This window comes from Aethalodelphis obliquidens, unplaced genomic scaffold (genome assembly GCF_003676395.1).
Source record: "Aethalodelphis obliquidens isolate GAN/ISIS:26980383/991018 unplaced genomic scaffold, ASM367639v1 scaffold22, whole genome shotgun sequence".
NCBI classification, from domain to species: Eukaryota; Metazoa; Chordata; class Mammalia; order Artiodactyla; family Delphinidae; genus Aethalodelphis; species Aethalodelphis obliquidens.
In genome coordinates, this window is record NW_020837966.1 from 5,451,864 (window position 1) to 5,470,972 (window position 19,109).

A 19,109-nucleotide genomic window follows, 5' to 3' on the forward strand; every position below is an offset into this window, starting at 1 on the left:
ACTTTATGGAAGGAAATCCTCTTCCTTATTCAACACTGGTGGGGGGGGATCCCCTGGCGGTCCAGTGGTTAGGACTCCGTGCTTCCACTGCACAGGTTTGATCCTTGGTCAGGGAACTAAGATCCCACATGCTGCATGGCGGGGCCAAAAAAAGAAAAGGAAAAAAAGCAAACAACTGAGTGGGTCTCTTTGCCTTATCAGAAAGATTTAATAATTAAATAAAATAAGGAAATTGATTTGTTTGAGGGCCTGTTAGGATCCAAGAAGTGTACTAAGTACTTCATATACCTGTGAATCCCCTTTTAGAATAAGAAGCAGAACTTACTAACAACTAAACAGGTGGAGGAGAACACTGAGAGTAAGTTGTGTACGCCAATTACCCATAACACTAAACCTAGATAAATCTCTCTTAAGTTAGGAAAAGAACAAAATAAACCTAAATTAGAAGAAATAGATCATGAAAATAAGGAATTTTCCCACCAGCTGTTGGTGGGAATGTAAATTAGTATAGCCATTATGGAAAACAGGATGGAGTTTCCTCCAAAAATTAAAAACAAAACTACCATACAATCCAGCAGTTCTACTTCTGGATATTCTTCCAAAGGAAAAAAACCACTAAATTGAAAAGATACATGCATCCCATGTTCATTGCAGTTTACAATAGGGGACATAAAGAAGCAACCTAGGGTCTATCGATAGATGAATGGATAAAGATGTGGTGTATGTATATAATGGCATGTTACTCAGCCATAAAAACAAATGAAACCTTGCTGTTTATAAAAACATGGACGGACCTAGAAGTCTATCTGCTTACTTCACTTATGCTAAGTGAAGTAAGAGAAAGACAAAGAGTACTATATGATTTCACTTATATGTAGAATCTAGGAAACAAAACAAATGAACAGAACATAATGAAGCAAACAGACTCATAGATACAGAGAATAAACAAGTGGTTTTGCCAGAGGGGAGGGGGGTGGGGGCATAAGTGAAACAGGTGACAGAAATTAAGAGGTATGAGCTTGTAGTTAAAAAATATATGAGTCATGGAGATAAATGTACAGCATGGGGAATATAGTCAATAATACTGTAATAACTTTGTATGGTGACAGATGATAACTAGACTTGTGATCATTTTGTAATGTATAGAAATATTGAATCACTATGTTGTGCACCTGGAACTAGCATAGTGTTGCAGGTCAGTTTTACTTAAATTTAAAAATTAAAAAAAAAGGAAAGAAAATAAGGGCACCAGTTGGTGAAATATATAATGAGTGAAAATGGCATTGCAGGTAGAGAGTGAATCATTAGTAAGTTAATATATTATGCCAATAATTATGAAAACTTAGATGAAGTGGGTAAATTACTGGAAAAGTTATAACTTACAGGAACTGACATAAAAATAAGTAAAAAGCTTGAATAATTATGTAACCATTAAAGTAATTGTAGATCTGGGTAAAAAAAAACTTTCCCACAAGGAGAACAAAATGCCCACATGGTTTTACTGACAGTTTCTACCAAACTTTAAAGAAATAAATCCCAAATTTATTCAGCTTTCCAGGCAGTAGAAATATGAAATGGCCCCCAATTCATTCTGCAAGCCCAGTATAAACTTGGTGTTAAAGCCAGAAAAATAACAAAAAAGGAAAATTAGGTTTATTTCATTCATGAATATACACACAAAAATTCTAAAAAAGTATATTAACAAGTAAAATTTGATAATGTGTAAAAAGGTAATATATCATGACTACGGTTCATAATGGGTTAAGGGAATTTTTAAAAATCTGCAAGTATAGTGTACCATTTTAACACAATAAAACAAAACATTTTAATAGATGCAGGAAAAGCATTTGATAAAACTCAAAGCCAGTTTGTTAAGGACAGTATTTCAGGCAATTAAACTAGAAGGAATTTCCAATTGAGTATTTAAAAAAAAAAAACAACCACCCTATAGCGAACATCATACTAAATGAGAAATTTTAGTAGTAGTCCCTTTAAAATTAAAAATTAAATAAAATGCCCATATTATTATTACTATGTTATTGGTAGTCCTAGCCAGTATAGCAAGACAAATTAAAAGTCTTAAGAACTGGAAAGGAAAAAATAAAACTGTAGCAGTTTGTCATTTATATAGAAAACCCAAAAAATCTATGGGCAAAATATTTTAGAAATTAAAAGTGAGAATTAAGGGCTTCCCTGGTGGCGCAGTGGTTGAGAGTCCACCTGCCGATGTAGGGGACATGGGTTCGTGCCCCGGTCCGGGAAGATCCCACATGCCGCGGAGCGGCTGGGCCGCTGAGCCATGGCCGCTGAGCCTGCGCATCTGGAGCCTGTGCTCCGCAACGGGAGAGGCCACACCAGTGAGAGGCCCACGTACTGCAAAAAAAAAAAAAAAAAAAAAAACCGAAAAAAATGTGAGAATTAGTAATTTGCTAGGCCATAAAGTCTCAACAAATTTCATAGGTTTAGATTACACAGAATATGTTACCTGATCACAGTGGAATTAAGCTAGATATCAGTAACAAATAACAAAATTTCCAAATGTTTGATATTTAAGCAGTAGTCTTTTAAGTGAAAGAAAACTCAGAATTAGAAAGTGTGTTGAACCGAATGATGATGAAAATATATATGAGAACATATGAGCTTCCTGTGCTTGGACGTTTATAGGCTTAAATGCATTTCTTGGAAGAGAAAGACTGAAAGCAAAACATAAATGATCTAAGTATTCATTTCAAGAAGTTAGAGAAAGAATTGCAACAGTTAAACCCAAAGGAAGTAGAAGGAAGGAAATAAGATCAGAATAGTTGGATGCAAGCGGCCCTCTGTATCCGTGGGTGCCAGATCCATAGATTCAACCAATCTCGGACTGAAAATGTTTGGAAAAAACTTCCAGATGCCATGAGTCTTAATAAGATACTTAACACCTCTGTGCCTTAGTTCTCATTTCTTTAAAAATGATGCCTACCCCATAATTTTATCATGGAAATTAATGTATATAAAATGCCCAGCAGTGCTTGTAACAGAGAGAGTGTTGTCAGCCAATTCGTATTATTATTGTTATTATTGTGAGGGCTAAAAAAGATAACATACATAAAGTTCTTTATGAAAATGTATAATAAAGTAATTAGTCAGTTAAAAAAAAAAAGAAAAAGGAAAATATCAGGGAAAAAATATTCCAGAAAGTTTCAAAAAGCCAAACTTCAATTTGCTATGCACTGGCAACTAGTTACATAGCATACACATTCTGTTAGGTATTGTAAGTAACCTAGAGTTGATTTTAAATACACATGAGGATGTGCATAGGTTACATGCAAATACTACACTATTTTATATAAGGGACTTGAGTATCTGCCAGTTTTGGTATATTCAGGAGGTCCTGCAACCCGGTACCCCACAGATACCAAGGGACGATTGTGTTAGTAAAATTGGAAAATAAGGAAAAGACTGAACAGATATGGCTCCAAAGATATGGCCAATAAGCACATGAAAACCAGGAGTTTAGCCACGTGCAGAACTGTGTAGTCCTGGTTCCAGAGATTTTACAGTTACTTTCAAGTTCAGAGTACTCCAGCCCACCCTCCAAAATGATTGTAGCTCTTGGTTGTGCTGCTCTTCCTCTTGGAAGATCTGTTTTTTTCTAGCCCAGTGTCCTGAAACCACCCACCACCCAGAAGCATGCCTTTTATGCGTACTGAGTGGACAAGATGAGTAGGTGGACAGACTGTCTAAAGTAGGGAGGCTTGGTGTCTGGGCTTGGGAATCATGCACTGGCAAGCAGGACTATTGTGGACCATGGCAAAGTCACCACTGAGTGTTCTCCTTTCACAGACATGCATTTTTAGACTGCTTTAAGGGGAGAATTAAATGAAACAGAACTAAGCATGTCTAGGTGACCATTTGAAAAGCCTCTACTTTCAGTTCTGATATGGCAGCTGCCATTCATACAGCATTTATATTAGGAGTAAGACTAGCAATTTCTAACATAGAAGAACTTGAAGGTAGCTAAAGATTTACATTAGGAACCTGTAACATTAGGAACTGTTTGTGGGGAAGTGTGTATTGAGTACCTGTGAAAATGAGTTTTCACTCAAGGCTGTCACTTGAGAATAGGCTCAAAATAGGTGTCTAGAAAAGGAGCTTTTATGTAGGGGAAGGGCATCTGAGGTCAATAATGTGAAAGAGAGAAAGTGAAAAAGTGAGTGAACCTAGAGAAAGAGGGTTCTTAGCCATGTTGAAGCATTAACAGAAGGGAGGTGCTAGATCATCATCAGAACACATTTGTTACACAGTGAGTCTTGCATTTTACACACATTTGCCTTACTCAGGTTTCAACTAAAATGAGCTCAGTAGTCAAAAGGGAGTTTTCATTTACCTACCACCTCTCCCACCCCCCAGATCCTTATACTTTCATTCCTGTAACTGAATGCACGTGGGGGAAGACTTGTAAAAAAGAAAGTAATAATTTAAAGAGTTTTCTAGTCGGTTGGAGAAGTGAAATGACTTATTCAGGTGGCAAGCAAGTAAAACAAGGATGTAAGTCATCCTTGAGTAAGAAGTTGAAGACTGAATTGGAAGAACTGATTATTAAATTTTCCACAGGGTTGTAAATATAAGACATGTATATAAAGCATTTGATGAGGATTTTAGGAATTTTCAAGGGTATTTTGTGTCTTATCCTTGAATAATTGGAAACCCCACCAAAATTTGAAACCAGATCTGGTTACGTCAGACTTAAGAAACAGATTACAGAATTCTATGTTGATTCAATGCCATATTGTGAATTTGTTTTTTTTTCTGGCCATGCCATGTGGCTTCTGGGATCTTAGTTCCCCGACCAGGGATTGAACCCGCTCCATTGGCAGTGAAATTGCGGAGTCCTAACCACTGGACTGCCAGGGAATTCCCTGTGAATTTCTTATAAGGAGTTCAAAGGGTCCTTTTTTTTTTTTTTTTCCAGTTAGACCTCTAAAATAACATTTCTAAAATTAGAAGAACTGTTAAATCACTTACCTGAAGAAAATGCTCCTTTTGAAGTGGTTCTTTTAGGCTTAAATAAATAGGGTTGGTTTTTATCTGTTTTAAAATGTGTGAGAGCACCTGCGATACTAAGATTTTTCCTTTTTGTGTATTTCCTTTGATCAAAGCAATTGGTTGAAAACTAATGAGCTTTGCCATTATATTATTCTGTCAAACTTTTAAAAATTATGTCCTGTAGTTATGTCATGTAACAAAATGTTTTGTTGCTTAGCTCTTGCATTTTAGGACAGTTTGAGTAGAATATATGCTTTCCTTTTTGTTAAAGCGTACTAAACTCTCATAAGTTAAAGGAACAATAAATTTTTATGCTACTGTTTTTATTTTTCTTAGAATTCAAGGACTTAATCTGGACACAATATATTTTTCTTAGTGAAATGTCATAGATCATGCTAGGGCTGTAGCAGCAGAAATGGGAACAAAAGGTATCCAAAAGAGGCATTATGATTCAGTAAGAGAAAGCCTCTGGCTGTATTATATCCTCCTGGCTCTTGGTCCCAAAGCAATGTTTTTGTATTCTGAAGCCAAGTGTTAAACAGTATTTATCTATTTCAGTTTATCAGTGATTCCTTTCAAAGTAAATGAGACTATATTAGGATAGAAATTTGAAAATCTTATAATTGGTTTGGAGAAAATTTTCTATTTTTCATTAGAAAATTTCCTTTACGTTTACTTAGTTATCTTATATCCTTCTGCTAGTATGTGTTACAAATATATGATTCTGAAAATTAGAATATATCTACTTAATTCTTGTATACTTGAATTTTTTTTAAGTATTATTATTTATACATTTATTTATTTATTTATTTTTGACTGCATTTGGCCTTTGTTGCGTGTGAGCTTTCTCTAGTTGTGGTGAGCGGGGGCGGGGGGGGGGCGCTACTCTTTGTTGTGGTGCATGGGCTTCTTATTATGTTGGCTTGTCTTTGTTCCGGAGCATGGGCTCTAGGCACGCAGGCTTTAATAGTTGTGGCACGCGGGGGCTCAATAGTTGCGGCTCACAAGCTGTAGAGTGCAGGCTCAGTAGTTGTGGCACACGGGCTTAGTTGCTCCGGGGCATGTGGGATCTTCCTGGACCAGGGCTTGAACTTGGGTCCCCTGCATTGGCAGGCGGATTCTTAACCACTGTGCCACAAGGGAAGTCCCTCGAATTTTTTTGTTTAAAATTATTGCTTCTCTTAGAGTTAAATACCTTTCCACGTTAAATCTATATAAATTATTTGGAAAGATTTGTAAATATAAAGTGGTTACAAAAAGAGGTAAACTTTTGATGGTATTGATGACTTGTTTAGGAAGCAGTACTGACGGAGCGCCCTTTCAGTGCTGTGAAACAAGAACAGCAGAGAAAATGGATTGAAGAGTTGAACAAGCAAATAGAGGATGACCGGCAAAAAAAAGTAGAGGAAAAAATTATATCTTCAAAGGTAATTTATGAAGTTTTATCGGTATAAAGGGGGAAAAAATAATTTCAGAGTCTCTAATCATAAACTTAAAAGTGTCCTGAAACTGTTTGACAAGAGTATTCAAATTATTCCATATTTGCCCTTGTGAACCTTTCGTTGAATGAATTCAGTGTGATTTTGCATAGCTTCTTGTAACTAACGTTTTAGAAATTTCCTGGTTCTTTGAATTTTTCATATTCTCCAAGCTTAATTGTCTAAATGTATATGGGATCAATACAGGATACAGTTTTGTTAATCTTTATGATGCTTGTTCTGTTGTGTGGTGACTTTTAGAAATCATGTTTGTCATTTGAGATTTTAAACATAAGAGTTGGAAGAGTTCTTAGCAGTTCTTATTTGTCGTGATTAGGGTGAGGAGCATGACAGATGGGCAATACATTTTGATTCATTCAAGAGCTGTCCTGGTTCTCAATCTCAGCTGTCCTCTCGGTCAACACAAACACAACCAGAGTACTTCTGTGTCTCTCCGGACGCTCAGGACCTGGCTGATATCAGCAGTCTGTATACACCTACAACGGGAAGCCAGGTTGAACCTTCAGAGGAGGAGCACGTAGCAAGACCTGTTAGAGACGTGGCTGTGGAAAGCAGTAAGAAAAGGAAGTAAGTGCCTCCTTCAGCACCTGTTGGTGTTTAAGGAGGTCTGTGTGCCTTTTTAGGATTGTTGTTATATTTGTATCTTAATTGGTTTCAGGTTTGGTGTTTTTCTTTACAGTAGAAATGACTAGTAGATACATTTCAAACAAAAATGACTTAGCACCTTGTTAAACCCACCTTTTGGAGGTTTTAAATAGCTAATGGATCTGTCTTGCCAGCTTTCTCCGTTCTATGACTGCTCTTTTGGACCCAGCTCAAATTGAGGAACGAGACAGGAGACGACAAAAACAGTTAGAACATCAGGTATTGCATTGTCAAATGTTGTTCTTTGCCTTAATCATTAGTAGTCATGGGCTAGATACCTAAGTAAATGGAAATTAAAATTCCAGTATAAACTTACAGAACAGGCCCTGCACAATCCTGTGATGAATCTAATCCCTACACCAACTGGCATTATATTAGAATTATACTTATGTTGAGAACCAGACAGTATCATGTAGTACAGCCACCTGCCTTCCAAGGAAGAAGGTCTTTAATGTTTAGGTTGTGTATCTGAAATGACACTAAATCTTAAGTTGGTATTGGATATTTTTTTCTCCAATTCTCCTGAATTCTGTTCAGGATGAGAATTAGTTCTTTGAAAGGGAAATAGATGCAAGGGATTGAAGTAGAATTATGATTAAGAAATCTAATGGATAATATAAGAAAGGAAACTAAGATTAAAATTTTGTCCTAATTTTAGTCTAATACTAAAGGGACTTAAATATCCAGTAATTCGGCAAATCGCTACTATATGAAGAATTTGGCTTAGTTAATATGGTTACTTGCAGTCGGTTAAGTGAACAGACATTTATAGAGCATCTGCTATTTTTACCAGGCACTATGTATGCTAAGCACTGAGATTGTTTCTTCAGTTGTTTTTCTCTTAGTTCTTCTACGAGCCCTCTTGGGATTAAAGAAAAAGCATGTAAAACTTGATGGGAGATGGGAAAAATACATTGGAAACCTGACATTTTAATTTAACTCATATACGTATTACTCTCTATATATTGATAAACATTTTTGAAACACCAGATGCTTTATGGATTTTTTAAAAATTTATGACAATAATTTACGTTACTGTTTATGACTAGAAAGCCATCACTGCTCAGGTAGAAGAGAAGCGCAAGAAGAAGCAGCTTGAAGAAGAGCAAAGAAAGAAGGAGGAACAAGAGGAGGAGCGTCGTTTAGCACGGGAACAAGAAGAGATGCAGAAACAGTATGAAGAAGATATACTTAAGCAAAAACAAAAGGAAGTAGGTATTTATATCCTAACTAACATTTTAGAGTAAAAATGGGTGTGTTGTTTTTTGGGTTTTTTTTAAATTTGTTTTTGGCTGCGTTGGGTCTTTGTTGCTGTGCGTGGGCTTTGTCTAGTTGTGGTGAACGGGGGGCTACTCTTTGTTGCGGCGTGTGGGCTTCTCATTGCTGTGACTTCTCTTGTTGCGGAGCACGGGCTCTAGGCGCGCGGGCTTCAGTAGTTGCAGCATGCAGGCTCAGTAGTTATGGCACACGGGCTCTAGAGCGCAGGCTCAGTAGTTGTGGCGCACAGGCTTAGTTGCTCCACGGCATGTGGGATCTTCCTGGACCAGGGATAGCACCTGTGTCCCCTGCATTGGCAGGCAGATTCTTAACCACTGCGCCACCAGGGAAGTCCCTGGGTGTGTTTTTAAAGAAAAAATAACCAGAACATTTGCATGTGTTTTGAAGTTGTGAAATTATGCAGAAACATTAAAGCTTTGCATAAAGAAGGTTTTGAAAGTAGGAGGGAAGCTGGAGGTTTTATTGTTTCAAATGATTGATTCACAAATGCTGTACTCCTTGGGTTTCTTTCTGCTAAGAAGGTAAGGATGAGTTATTACAAAATAAAACAAAAGTTATCCATTTGCTTGATTTTTAAATGTTTTCTAAGCAATGATTATAGTAATAAATTTCTAAATAGGTTAAGAGAAATGATTGGCCTTTCTGTCTGTATCCACTTGTGAACAGGAGCATTTACTTGCAGAGTCATTGGCTGGGATTGATGATAAGAGTTTGTTGCTGTGTTAGAGGATTCCTCTGTGCTAAGTAAGGGTCTATTAAAAAGAGTAGATATCTGGTTGGCTAGGAGAACCCCTATATTAAGTGGTACAGTCTGCATAGGTATGGTGATGTCAAGTGCCATGTTTGAGTGGGCCTGACAAAGAGCAAGTTATACAATGACATTTGATTGCCAAAGGTTCCTGAGGTCTACAGAGCAGACTATACAGCACTTCCCCTGGAGCTGGGAGGTGGCGCTGAGAGACTGCCTTTTCTTGCCGTTTCCCACTTGAAACCTTTACTTCAGAGTTAGCTGATGAAGGTACAAATGATTTAGGTTCTGATTTCATTATGTTGAATAGGCTGAGCCAACTACACCTATGAAATAACTACATATGTGAAAAAAATCAAAGTGTGATTTGCTTGAATTGCAAAAAATGGCTGTAAGTCTTGAGTCTTACCTCTTATTATCTATTTTTTTATCTTAATAAAATTCAGGTGGAATTGACTGTTGGTTTTAGAAGTTTTGAAAACTTTATAGCATGGGTAAAAGAGTGTTTGTATTTGTGGTCTAATAATACAGCTGTAGAAAAAGATACTAAAATGTAATCTGTAAAAGGGAAGGAACTTTGTTCTCTTGGCTTCTCTACTCCCAGTATCATGAATAGTGCCTGGCACATAGTAGGAGCTTAGAAAATATCTACTGAGAGAAAATATTCAAGTCTGTACGTTTGATAATTGTATTTAATTAACTTTGCGCACTTCAATATTGATAGGAAATCATGACCCTTAAGACAATTGAACTGTTCCAGACGATGCAGAGAGCGCAGGAGTTGGCACAGAGACTGAAACAAGAACAGAGAATCCGAGAATTGGCTCAAAAGGGACATGACACTTCTAGATTGATTAAAAATCTTGGCAGTAAGCACTGGACTAGAATTTTATTTATAATATTTCTTGAAAATTTTAAATAATTGCCTATTTTTAATACCTTTAAACACCTGTTAACTAAATATTTTTTGAGGAATTTCAGACTTTGAACTAATGTAAAGTTATAATGCTTACTTGGGAAATTGCCTTAAGAGTAGAACTAAATAATGTTATAATTTTCAGTATCTTTTCACATACATTTTCTTACATTTTCCTCACAATAGGTAAAATGTATACTTTTGTACCCATTTTTACAGAGGTATCCATTAAGTGATCTCCCAAAATTCAGTAAGGGATAAGAATGCTGATAGCTTTTTGTAAGAAACTTTAGGCTAGCCCTTCTAAATTTTTATTGCAGTGTTTGCACTGCTTGATTAAACTAAGAGTCTTGTGTGTATTTAGTTGCTGCTATGTCATTTTATCACATAACTTATTTCTCTTGCCAGTTGATACAATACAAGTGGAATATAATGCATCTACTGACAACATTGCAAATTCAGGACATGGCTTGGATAAAATCAGTGGTAAAATGAATGCATATATCAGCTCTACAGCCTCTCCGAGGAAGGACACTGGTGTGCAAACGGGTACTGGTATAAATTGTGATTTGGCTTAAAATTTACTTAAAATTTAAGTCACAATTAGAAGTAAGTTAAATTAATTTAAAATGTAAAGGAATTTGAGGTTTTCAGTACGAGTTAGGAAATAAAGGTATTTCTTGGTTTTTAATTTCTCTATAGCAGCTTTATTAAGATATAATTTACATAGTATAAAATTTACCCTTTTAAAGGGTACAATTCAGTGTTTTTTAAAAGAGCACAATTCAGTTTTTATATTCATAGTTGTGCAGCTATCACCGTAATTAACTTTAGAACATTTTTATCACTCCAAAAAGAAACCCTGTACCCATCGACAATCATTCTCCATTTCCTCTCTCCCCTCTATTCTTGGGCAACCACCAGTTTACTTTCTGTCTCTCTAGATTTGTCTGTTCTGGACATTTCATATAATTGGAATCATATCATATGTGGTCTTCTCTGTCTAGATTCTTTCACTTAGTATGTTTTAAGTTTCATCCATATTGTTGCATGTAATAGTAAGTACTTCATTCCTTTTTATCACTGAATAATATTCCATTTTATGGATATACCACCACATTTTGTTTATTCCTTCATCAGTTGAGGACATTTGGGTTCCACTTTTTGGCTGTTGGAAATATGCTGCTGTGAACATTCATGTGCAAATTTTTGTGTAGACATAAATTTTCAGTGTCTTGGGGGAGAAGAGTAGCATTGCTGAGTCGTATAGTAACTGTATGTTTAGAATATTGAGGAACTACTAAATTGTGTTCCACAGCAGCTGTACCATTTTACATTCTCATCAGAAATGTATGAAGATTCCAATTTCTTTACATCCTTGCCCATACTTACTATTCTCATGGTTGTAAAGTGCTCTCTCATTATGATTGCTGACGTTGAGCATCTTTTCATGTGCTTGTTTTAAATTTTTACATAACTAATTAGGTAATATCCATGTTGGGTATCATTATCATAGGTCTCCATGCTTACTGTGAATCCTTTCAGCCCTCCATCCATGCGTCTAGGAAATATTTTTTCTTTTTTTACATAACTTCCAATAAATCTTTTCATTTTTTTTGTAAAATTGAGATATAATTGACATATAATATTAGTTTCAGGTGTACAACATAATGTTTGATATCTGTATATATTGTAAAATAATCACAATAAGAAGTCTAGTTAACATTCGTTACCATACAGAGTTACAGTTTTTTTTCTTGTGATGAGAACTTTGAAGATTTACTCTCTTAGCAACTTTCAAATATACAGTACAATATTATTACTATAGCCAACATTCTGTACATTACATCCCCAGACTTACTTATTTTATAACTGGAAGGTTGTACATTTTGCTCACGTCCCAACCACCCTCTCTGGCAACACCAGTCTGTTCTCTGTATCTATGAGGTTTTTTTTTTTTCCACCCAGATTCCACATATACCTGAGGATCATGTGATATTTGTCTGTCTTTTTGACTTATTTTACTTAGCATAATGTCCCAGGTCGATTCATTTTGTTGGAAATGGCAAAATTTCATTCTTTTTCATGGCTAATATTCCATTGTGTGTATATACATGTGTGTGTGTGTGTGTGTGTGTGTGTGTGTGTGTACACACAGTACATTTTCTTCATTCATTTATCAGTAAACACTTAGGTTGCTTCCATTTGTTGGCTATTGTAAATAATGCTGCAGTGAACAAAGTAATGCATATATTTCTTTGAGTTAGTGTTTTTATTTCCTTCAGCTAAGTACCCAGAAGTGGGATTGCTGGATCACATGGTTCTATTTTTAATTTTTAAGGAACTTCCAATACTATTTTCCGTAGTGATTGCACCAGTTTACATTCGCACCAACAGTGCACAAAGGTTCCCTCTTCTCCACTTCTTCACCAGCTCTTATTTCTTGTCTTTTTGATAATCGCCATTCTGACAGGTGTGAGGTGGTATTTCATTGTGATTTTTATTTGCATTTTCCTGATGATCAGGGATATTGAGCATCTTTTCACATATCCGTGTTGGCTATCTAGATGTTGCCTTTGGAAAAATGTCTATTCAGATATTCTGCACATTTTTTAATTGGATTTTTTTTTTGCTGTTGCATAGTATGACTTCTTAATACATGATACATGATTTGTATATATTTTCTCCCATTCAGCCTTTTCATCTTGTTGATGGTTTCCTTTGCTGTACAGGACCTTTTTAGTTTGATGAAGTCTCAGTTGTTTAGTTTTGCTCACGCTACCTTTGCTTTTTGTGTCAAATCCAAAAAATCACTGCCAAGACCGGTGTCAGAGAACTTACTGCCTAAGTTTTCCTCTAGAAGTTTTATTATTTCAGGTCTTACATTTAAGTCTTCAATCTGTTTTTAATTCATTTTTGTGTATGATGTAAAATAGTGGTCAAGTTTCATTCCTGTGCATGTGGCTGTCCATTTTTTCCAATGCCATTTATTGAAGAAAATGTTGTTTCTCTTTGGATCTTTTGTTGTAAAATCATTGACCATATATGCATGGGTTTATGTCTGGGCTCTCTATTCTGTTTCACTGATCTATGTGTATGTCTTCATGCCAGTACCATACTCTTTTGATTACTACAGCTTTGTATTACACTCTGAAATCAGGAAGCATGATGCCTCCAGCTTTGTTCTTCTTTCTCAGGGTTGCTTTAGCTATTCAGGGTCTTTTGTGGTGCCATACAAATTTTATGATTGTTTGTTCTGTTTCTGTGAAAAATATCTTTGGAATTTTGATAGGGATTATGTGGAATCTGTAGATTGCTTTGGGTAGCATGGTCATTTTAACAATATTAATTCTTCCAGTCCATGAGCTTGGAATATGTTTCTATTTATTTGAGTCGTCTTCAGTTTCTTTCATTAATGTCTTATAGTTTTCAGTGTACAGGTCTTTCACCTCCATGGTTAAATTTATTCCTAGATATTTTATTCTTTTTTATGTACTTGTAATTGGGACTGTTGCAGTTGGAAATGGGATTGTGTTCTTAATTTCTCATTCTGACAGTTCATTATTAGTGTATAGAAATGCAGGAGATTTTTGTATGTTGATTTTGTATCCTGCAAGTTTACTGAATTCATTTGTTATTTCTAATAGGGTTTTTTTTGGTGGAGGCTTTAGAGTTTTCTGTATACGATATGTCACCTGCAAATAGTGACAGTTTTACTTTTCCCTTACAAATTTGGATGCCTTTTCTTTTTTTTTTTAAGATGTTGGGGGTAGGAGTTTTTATTAATTAATTTATTTTTGCTGTGTTGGGTCTTCGTTTCTGTGCAAGGGCTTTCTCTAGTTGTGGCAAGTGGGGGCCACTCTTCATCGCGGTGCGCGTGCCTCTCACTATCGTGGCCTCTCTTGTTGCGGAGCACAGGCTCCAGATGCGCAGGCTCAGTAGTTGTGGCTCACGGGCCTAGTTGCTCCGCGGCATGTGGGATCCTCCCAGACCAGGGCTCGAACTGTGTCCCCTGCATTAGCAGGCAGATTCTCAACCACTGCACCACCAGGGAAGCCCTGGATGCCTTTTCTTTCATTTTCCTCCCTAATTGCTCTTGCTAGGACTTCCACTACTATGTTGAATAAAACCAGTGAGAGTGGGCATCCTTGTCTTCTTCCTGGTCTTTGAAAAAGTTTTCAGCTTTTCATCATCAAGCATGATTTTAGCTGTGGGTTTGACATATATGGCCTTTATTAGGTTGAAATACTTTCCCTCTCTACCCACTTTGTTGAGAGTTTTTATCATAAACCATTGTTGAATTTTGGCAAATGCTTTTTCTGCATCTGTTGAGATGATTATATGATCTTTATCCTTCACTTTGTTAATGTGGTATATTGATTTTGTTGCTTTTGGATAGAACGTTCTGTATATACCTGTGAAGTCCTTCTGATTTAATGTATCATAAAAGGCTATTTGCTTATTTATTTTCTTTCCAGATGATCTATCCATTGATGTGAGTGGGGTATTAAAGTCTCCTACTGTTACTGTATTGCCATCTATTTCTCCCTTTAGGTCTGTTAATATTTGCTTTATGTATTTCGGTGCTCCCATGTTGGGTCCATAAATACTTACAAATGTTATATTTTCTGGTGGATTGACCTCTTTAAATGCCCTCCTTTGTCTCTTGTTACAGACTTTGTTTTAAAGTCTATTTTGTCTGATACAAATATAGCTATTCCCACTTTATTTTGGTTTTCAATTGTATGGAATATTTTTTCCCTTCTCTTCATTTTCAGTGTGTGGTGTGTCCTTGTATCTGATGTGAGTTTCTTGTAGGCAGCATATAAGATAAGTGTGGGTTTTTTTTTTTAATCCATTTAGCCATTTTTTCTCTTTTGATTGGAGAATTGAGTCCATTCACATTTAAAGTAATTAAGGATAGGAATGTATATATTGTACTTTTGTTAATTGTTTTGTGGTTGTTTTGTAGTTCCTCTTTGTCCCTTCTTCTCTTCCTTGGTGTTTTGATGACTTTCTTTAGAAGTATGCTTAGATACCTTTCTCTTTATCTTTTGTGTATCTACTATAGGTTTATGCATTGTGGTTATCATGAGGCTTACCAACTTTATAACAACTTAAGTTTGAATGCCACCTAAAGCTCTACATTTTTACTCTTCCCCTTTGTGTTTTATGTTTTTGATGTCACATTTTATATCTTTTACTTTGTGTGTCTTTGAACCTTCATACTAGCTTTATGAGTGATTTATGAGATTTATGAGTGAATAATCCACTGCCTTTAATATTAACCTTTACAGTGAGATTTATACTTGTATATGTTTTTCTGCTACTAATTATAGCACCCTTTTCAGCTTAAAGAAGTTCCTTTATAAAACCAGTTTAGTGGTGATGAACTCCTTTAGCTTTTGCTTATCTGGGAAAACACTCTTTCTCTCTCCTTCGATTCTGAATGATAACTTTGCTGGATAGAGTATTCTTTTTTTTTTTTTTTTTTGCCATACGTGGGCCTCTCACTGCTGTGGCCTCTCCTGTTGTGGAGCACAGGCTCCGGATGCACAGGCTCAGCGGCCATGGCTCACGGGCCCAGCCACTCTGCGGCATGTGGGATCCTCCCGGACCGGGGCACGAACCCATGTCCCCTGCATCGTCAGGCGGACTCTCAACCACTGCGCCACCAGGGAAGCCCGGATAGAATATTCTTAATGGAAGTTTTTTTCTTTAAACACTTCGAATATTTTTTGCCACTGCCTCTGGCTTGCAGAGTTTCTGCTGAAAAATCTCATAGTCTTATGAGGGTTCCTTTGTACATAACAAGTTGTTTTTCTCTTTTTTTTTTTGCGGTACGCAGGCCTCTCACTGTTGTGGCCTCTCCCGTTGTGGAGCACAGGCTCCGGACGCGCAAGCTCAGTGGCCGGGCGCAGCCGCTCTGCAGCATGTCGGATTTTCCCGGACGAGGGCACGAACCTATGTCCCCTGCATCTGCAGGCGGATTTTCAACCACTGCGCCACCAGGGAAGCCCAAGTTGTTTTTCTCTTGCAGCTATTAAGTGTCTCTCCTTGTCTTTAACTTTTTTGACATTTTCATTATACTGTGCCTTGGTGTGTGGGTCCATTGGGTTCATCTTGTTTAGTGTTCTCTGGGTTTCCACAGAGCTTTCTTCCCCAAGGTGAGGGAAGTCTTAAGCCATTATTTCTTCAGATAAGTTTTCTGTCCCTTTTCTGTCTCCTTCTGGGCCCCCTGTAATGCAAATTTTAGTTCACGTGATGTTGTCTCATAAATCCCTTAAGCTGTCTTCACTTTTATAATTCTTTTTCTCTTTGCCACTCTGATTAGATGAATTCTGCTGCCCTGTCATCAGGTTCATGAACTTTTCTTCTGCTTCTATTAGTCTGATGTTGGACCCCTCTATTTTTCAGTTTAGTTATTGTATTCTTCAGCTCTGTGGCTTCTATTTGGTACTATTTATATTTTATCTCTTCTGAAGTTCTCACTGTGTTTATCCATTGGTTTCTTGAATTTGGTGAGAACCTTTAGGATCATTACTTACTTTGAACTCTTTATCAGGTAGATTACTTATCACTTTTTCATTAAGGTTCTTTATTCTTTCATTTGGAACATGTTCTTCCTTTGTTTCTTCATTTTTCTTGACTCTCTTTGTTGGTTTCTTTGCATTAAATGAACAGCCACCTCTTCCAGTCTTGAAGGAACGTTATCATTCAATCTTACCCTAGCTTTTGGTTGTATCTCAAGCCTTTGTGATTGTCCGTGCAGGATATTCTGTTTTTAATAGCTCCCAGTGGTTGAGGAGGTGCCAGGATTTGTCAGTGTCCCAAATCTAAGCACCTAGATTCAGGCTGACTGGAAGCCAGACTCGCAGGCAGTCTTGGTTTGGTTTGGTTTGGTTTGGTTTTTTGCGGCACGCGGGCCTCTCACTGTTGTGGCCTCTCCCATTGTGGAGCACAGGCTCCGGATGCACATGCCTCATGGGCCCAGCTGCTCCGTGGCATGTGGGATCTTCCCAGACCGGGGCACGAACCTGTGTCCCCTGCATCAGCAGGCAGACTCTCAACCACTGCGCCACCAGGGAAGCCCCAGGTAGTCTTTTAAAGTATACAAATATATACAGTCCTGTGGGACTGCAGGCATAAGCTCCACTGGCCATCAGAGTTAGGCATTCTGGAGGCGTCTCCTGGATGGCAGTAGCAAAAACTGGGGCTCCAGACAATTGCATAAGCTCTTGTGTATAAGCTCTTTTCTGGGAGACATCAGCAAGCTGTAGTGAAGCAGAGGATAAGTGCAAAGATGGCGTCCAACAGCCTACATCCCTAAGAGCACCTCAGTAAGCCTCTAGATGTATGCCAAACCTGAAGCCTGCCCCTCAGGCCAAAGCTCCAGGATAAGCAGATAGACCTTTTTCATGAAAAGATAGGGTGTATGTGTTTCAGTTTCCTGTTTGTGTAGTGCCCTGGGGGTGGTAACATGCCAATAATTTTCAATTGTTGTAGTCCCTTGAGACTCTGGAACACAAGCCCCTCTGGTCACCAGAGCCAGGCAATCAAGAGACATCCCCCAGGCAGCAGCTGCAGAAACCAGGGCACAAGACGTAAAACCTGTGGCACCATAGGCAGGTAACAGCCCCCCTCCAAGAGATAATGGACGACTAGAGCATAGCTGAGAGTATGAAGATGGTGCTTGACCTCTAAGGTGTCTGGAAAGGGTTACAGTCAGCCCTTAGATAGGTGTTTAATTAGGAGCCTGCCCCTCAGGCTGTAGCTATGATACGCTAATAGGCTTCTTTCACAGAGAGACTGAACTCCTGCATCTGTTTTCTCTTCCTGTGCCCTGGCAGTAGTAGCTGTTTAAGAACTCTTTCTCCGTTGGTTACAGTCCTGTGGGACCTGCAAGCATGAGCGCTTGGCCACTAGAACCAGGTGATGTAGAAGTGTCTGCTGGTGGCAGCTGCAAAAATTGGGGCACCTTGCAAGGGTATAAGCTTTTTGGGAAATACTGGAAAGCTGGATTAAGGCGGAGAAATAATGTGAAGATTGCATCTAATGATCTCCATTCCCTGAGAGCTTGTCCGTAGGCCCCTAGATGTGTACCAAACTAGAAGCCTACCCTTAAGGCCAAACCTTTTGGAGAAGCAAATAGGAATCTTTCTCAGAAAGACTGGGGTTTGTTTCAGCCTGCTGTCCATGCAGTGTCCTGGGGGTGATAATCTGCCAAGAACTGTTTCTCTGATTGTTACAGTTTCATGGGACCCAGGAATGTGACCCACCTCTGCCCCCCCCAACCCCTGCCTCCACAGCCAGGCCATCAGGGGGCAACAGCTGTAAAAACCAGGGCTCCAGATGCGTGTAAAAGTTCCCCTTCAGGAGATACTGGCACTCTGAAATGGGGTAAAGGGAGCGGGTGAAGATGGCGTGTACCAGCTATAGCAAGGCAGAGGGTGGCTGTGAAGATGGTACCTCCCCCCCCCCCCACCCCGCCGCCCGCTTGAAGCTGGGGGTGGGGAGTGTAACAGCGGGGCAGGGGCAGCAAGGTGGGAATAAAAGGCTTAGTGTTTTTTAATTTTTAAAATTTTATTTATATTTTTTTGAGTATAAACAGAACATTTATTAAAGTACTTCTTAAAATTACAGAGTGCTTAGAGAAAATTCTTACAGAAACATCTGTAAGGAAAATAGTTTTGGTTAGTATTCAAAATGGCAGTAGTTCTTAGCATGCATCTACCTGTACTTCTCCCACCTCATTTTTATTTATTCTTACATAATAAACACTTACAGTACAATGTAAGGTATTCCTTATTTCAGACTTATCTAAGGTATTTTTCACCTGCTGACTTTAAAACTTTGGAGCAACTTGACTTAAATTTTTAAACTAGCACTGCAAGGTGAGTTCATCCCACTGCTTCATTTCAGTGAGAAGAGCCTGTCTTGAGTTCAAGCTTTTGTAATCCTTGGAATAGTCCAAAACTGTATAAAAGCCAATTTA

At 37.9% G+C, this 19,109-nt stretch overlaps 1 protein-coding gene across 9 annotated transcripts in view; it reads left to right on the forward strand.

Annotated features, from left to right (window-relative positions):
- Positions 1 to 19,109, forward strand: part of CCDC66 (coiled-coil domain containing 66) — a 54,205-nt gene that overhangs the window by 23,554 nt on the left and 11,542 nt on the right. For all 9 annotated transcript variants that reach the window (XM_027121130.1, XM_027121132.1, XM_027121137.1 and 6 more), the window contains 6 exons: positions 6,324 to 6,455; positions 6,844 to 7,094; positions 7,307 to 7,391; positions 8,222 to 8,383; positions 9,923 to 10,067; positions 10,523 to 10,663. In XM_027121130.1, coding sequence (XP_026976931.1) covers positions 6,324 to 6,455; positions 6,844 to 7,094; positions 7,307 to 7,391; positions 8,222 to 8,383; positions 9,923 to 10,067; positions 10,523 to 10,663 — 916 coding nt within the window. The remainder of the gene's footprint in view (positions 1 to 6,323; positions 6,456 to 6,843; positions 7,095 to 7,306; positions 7,392 to 8,221; positions 8,384 to 9,922; positions 10,068 to 10,522; positions 10,664 to 19,109) is intronic.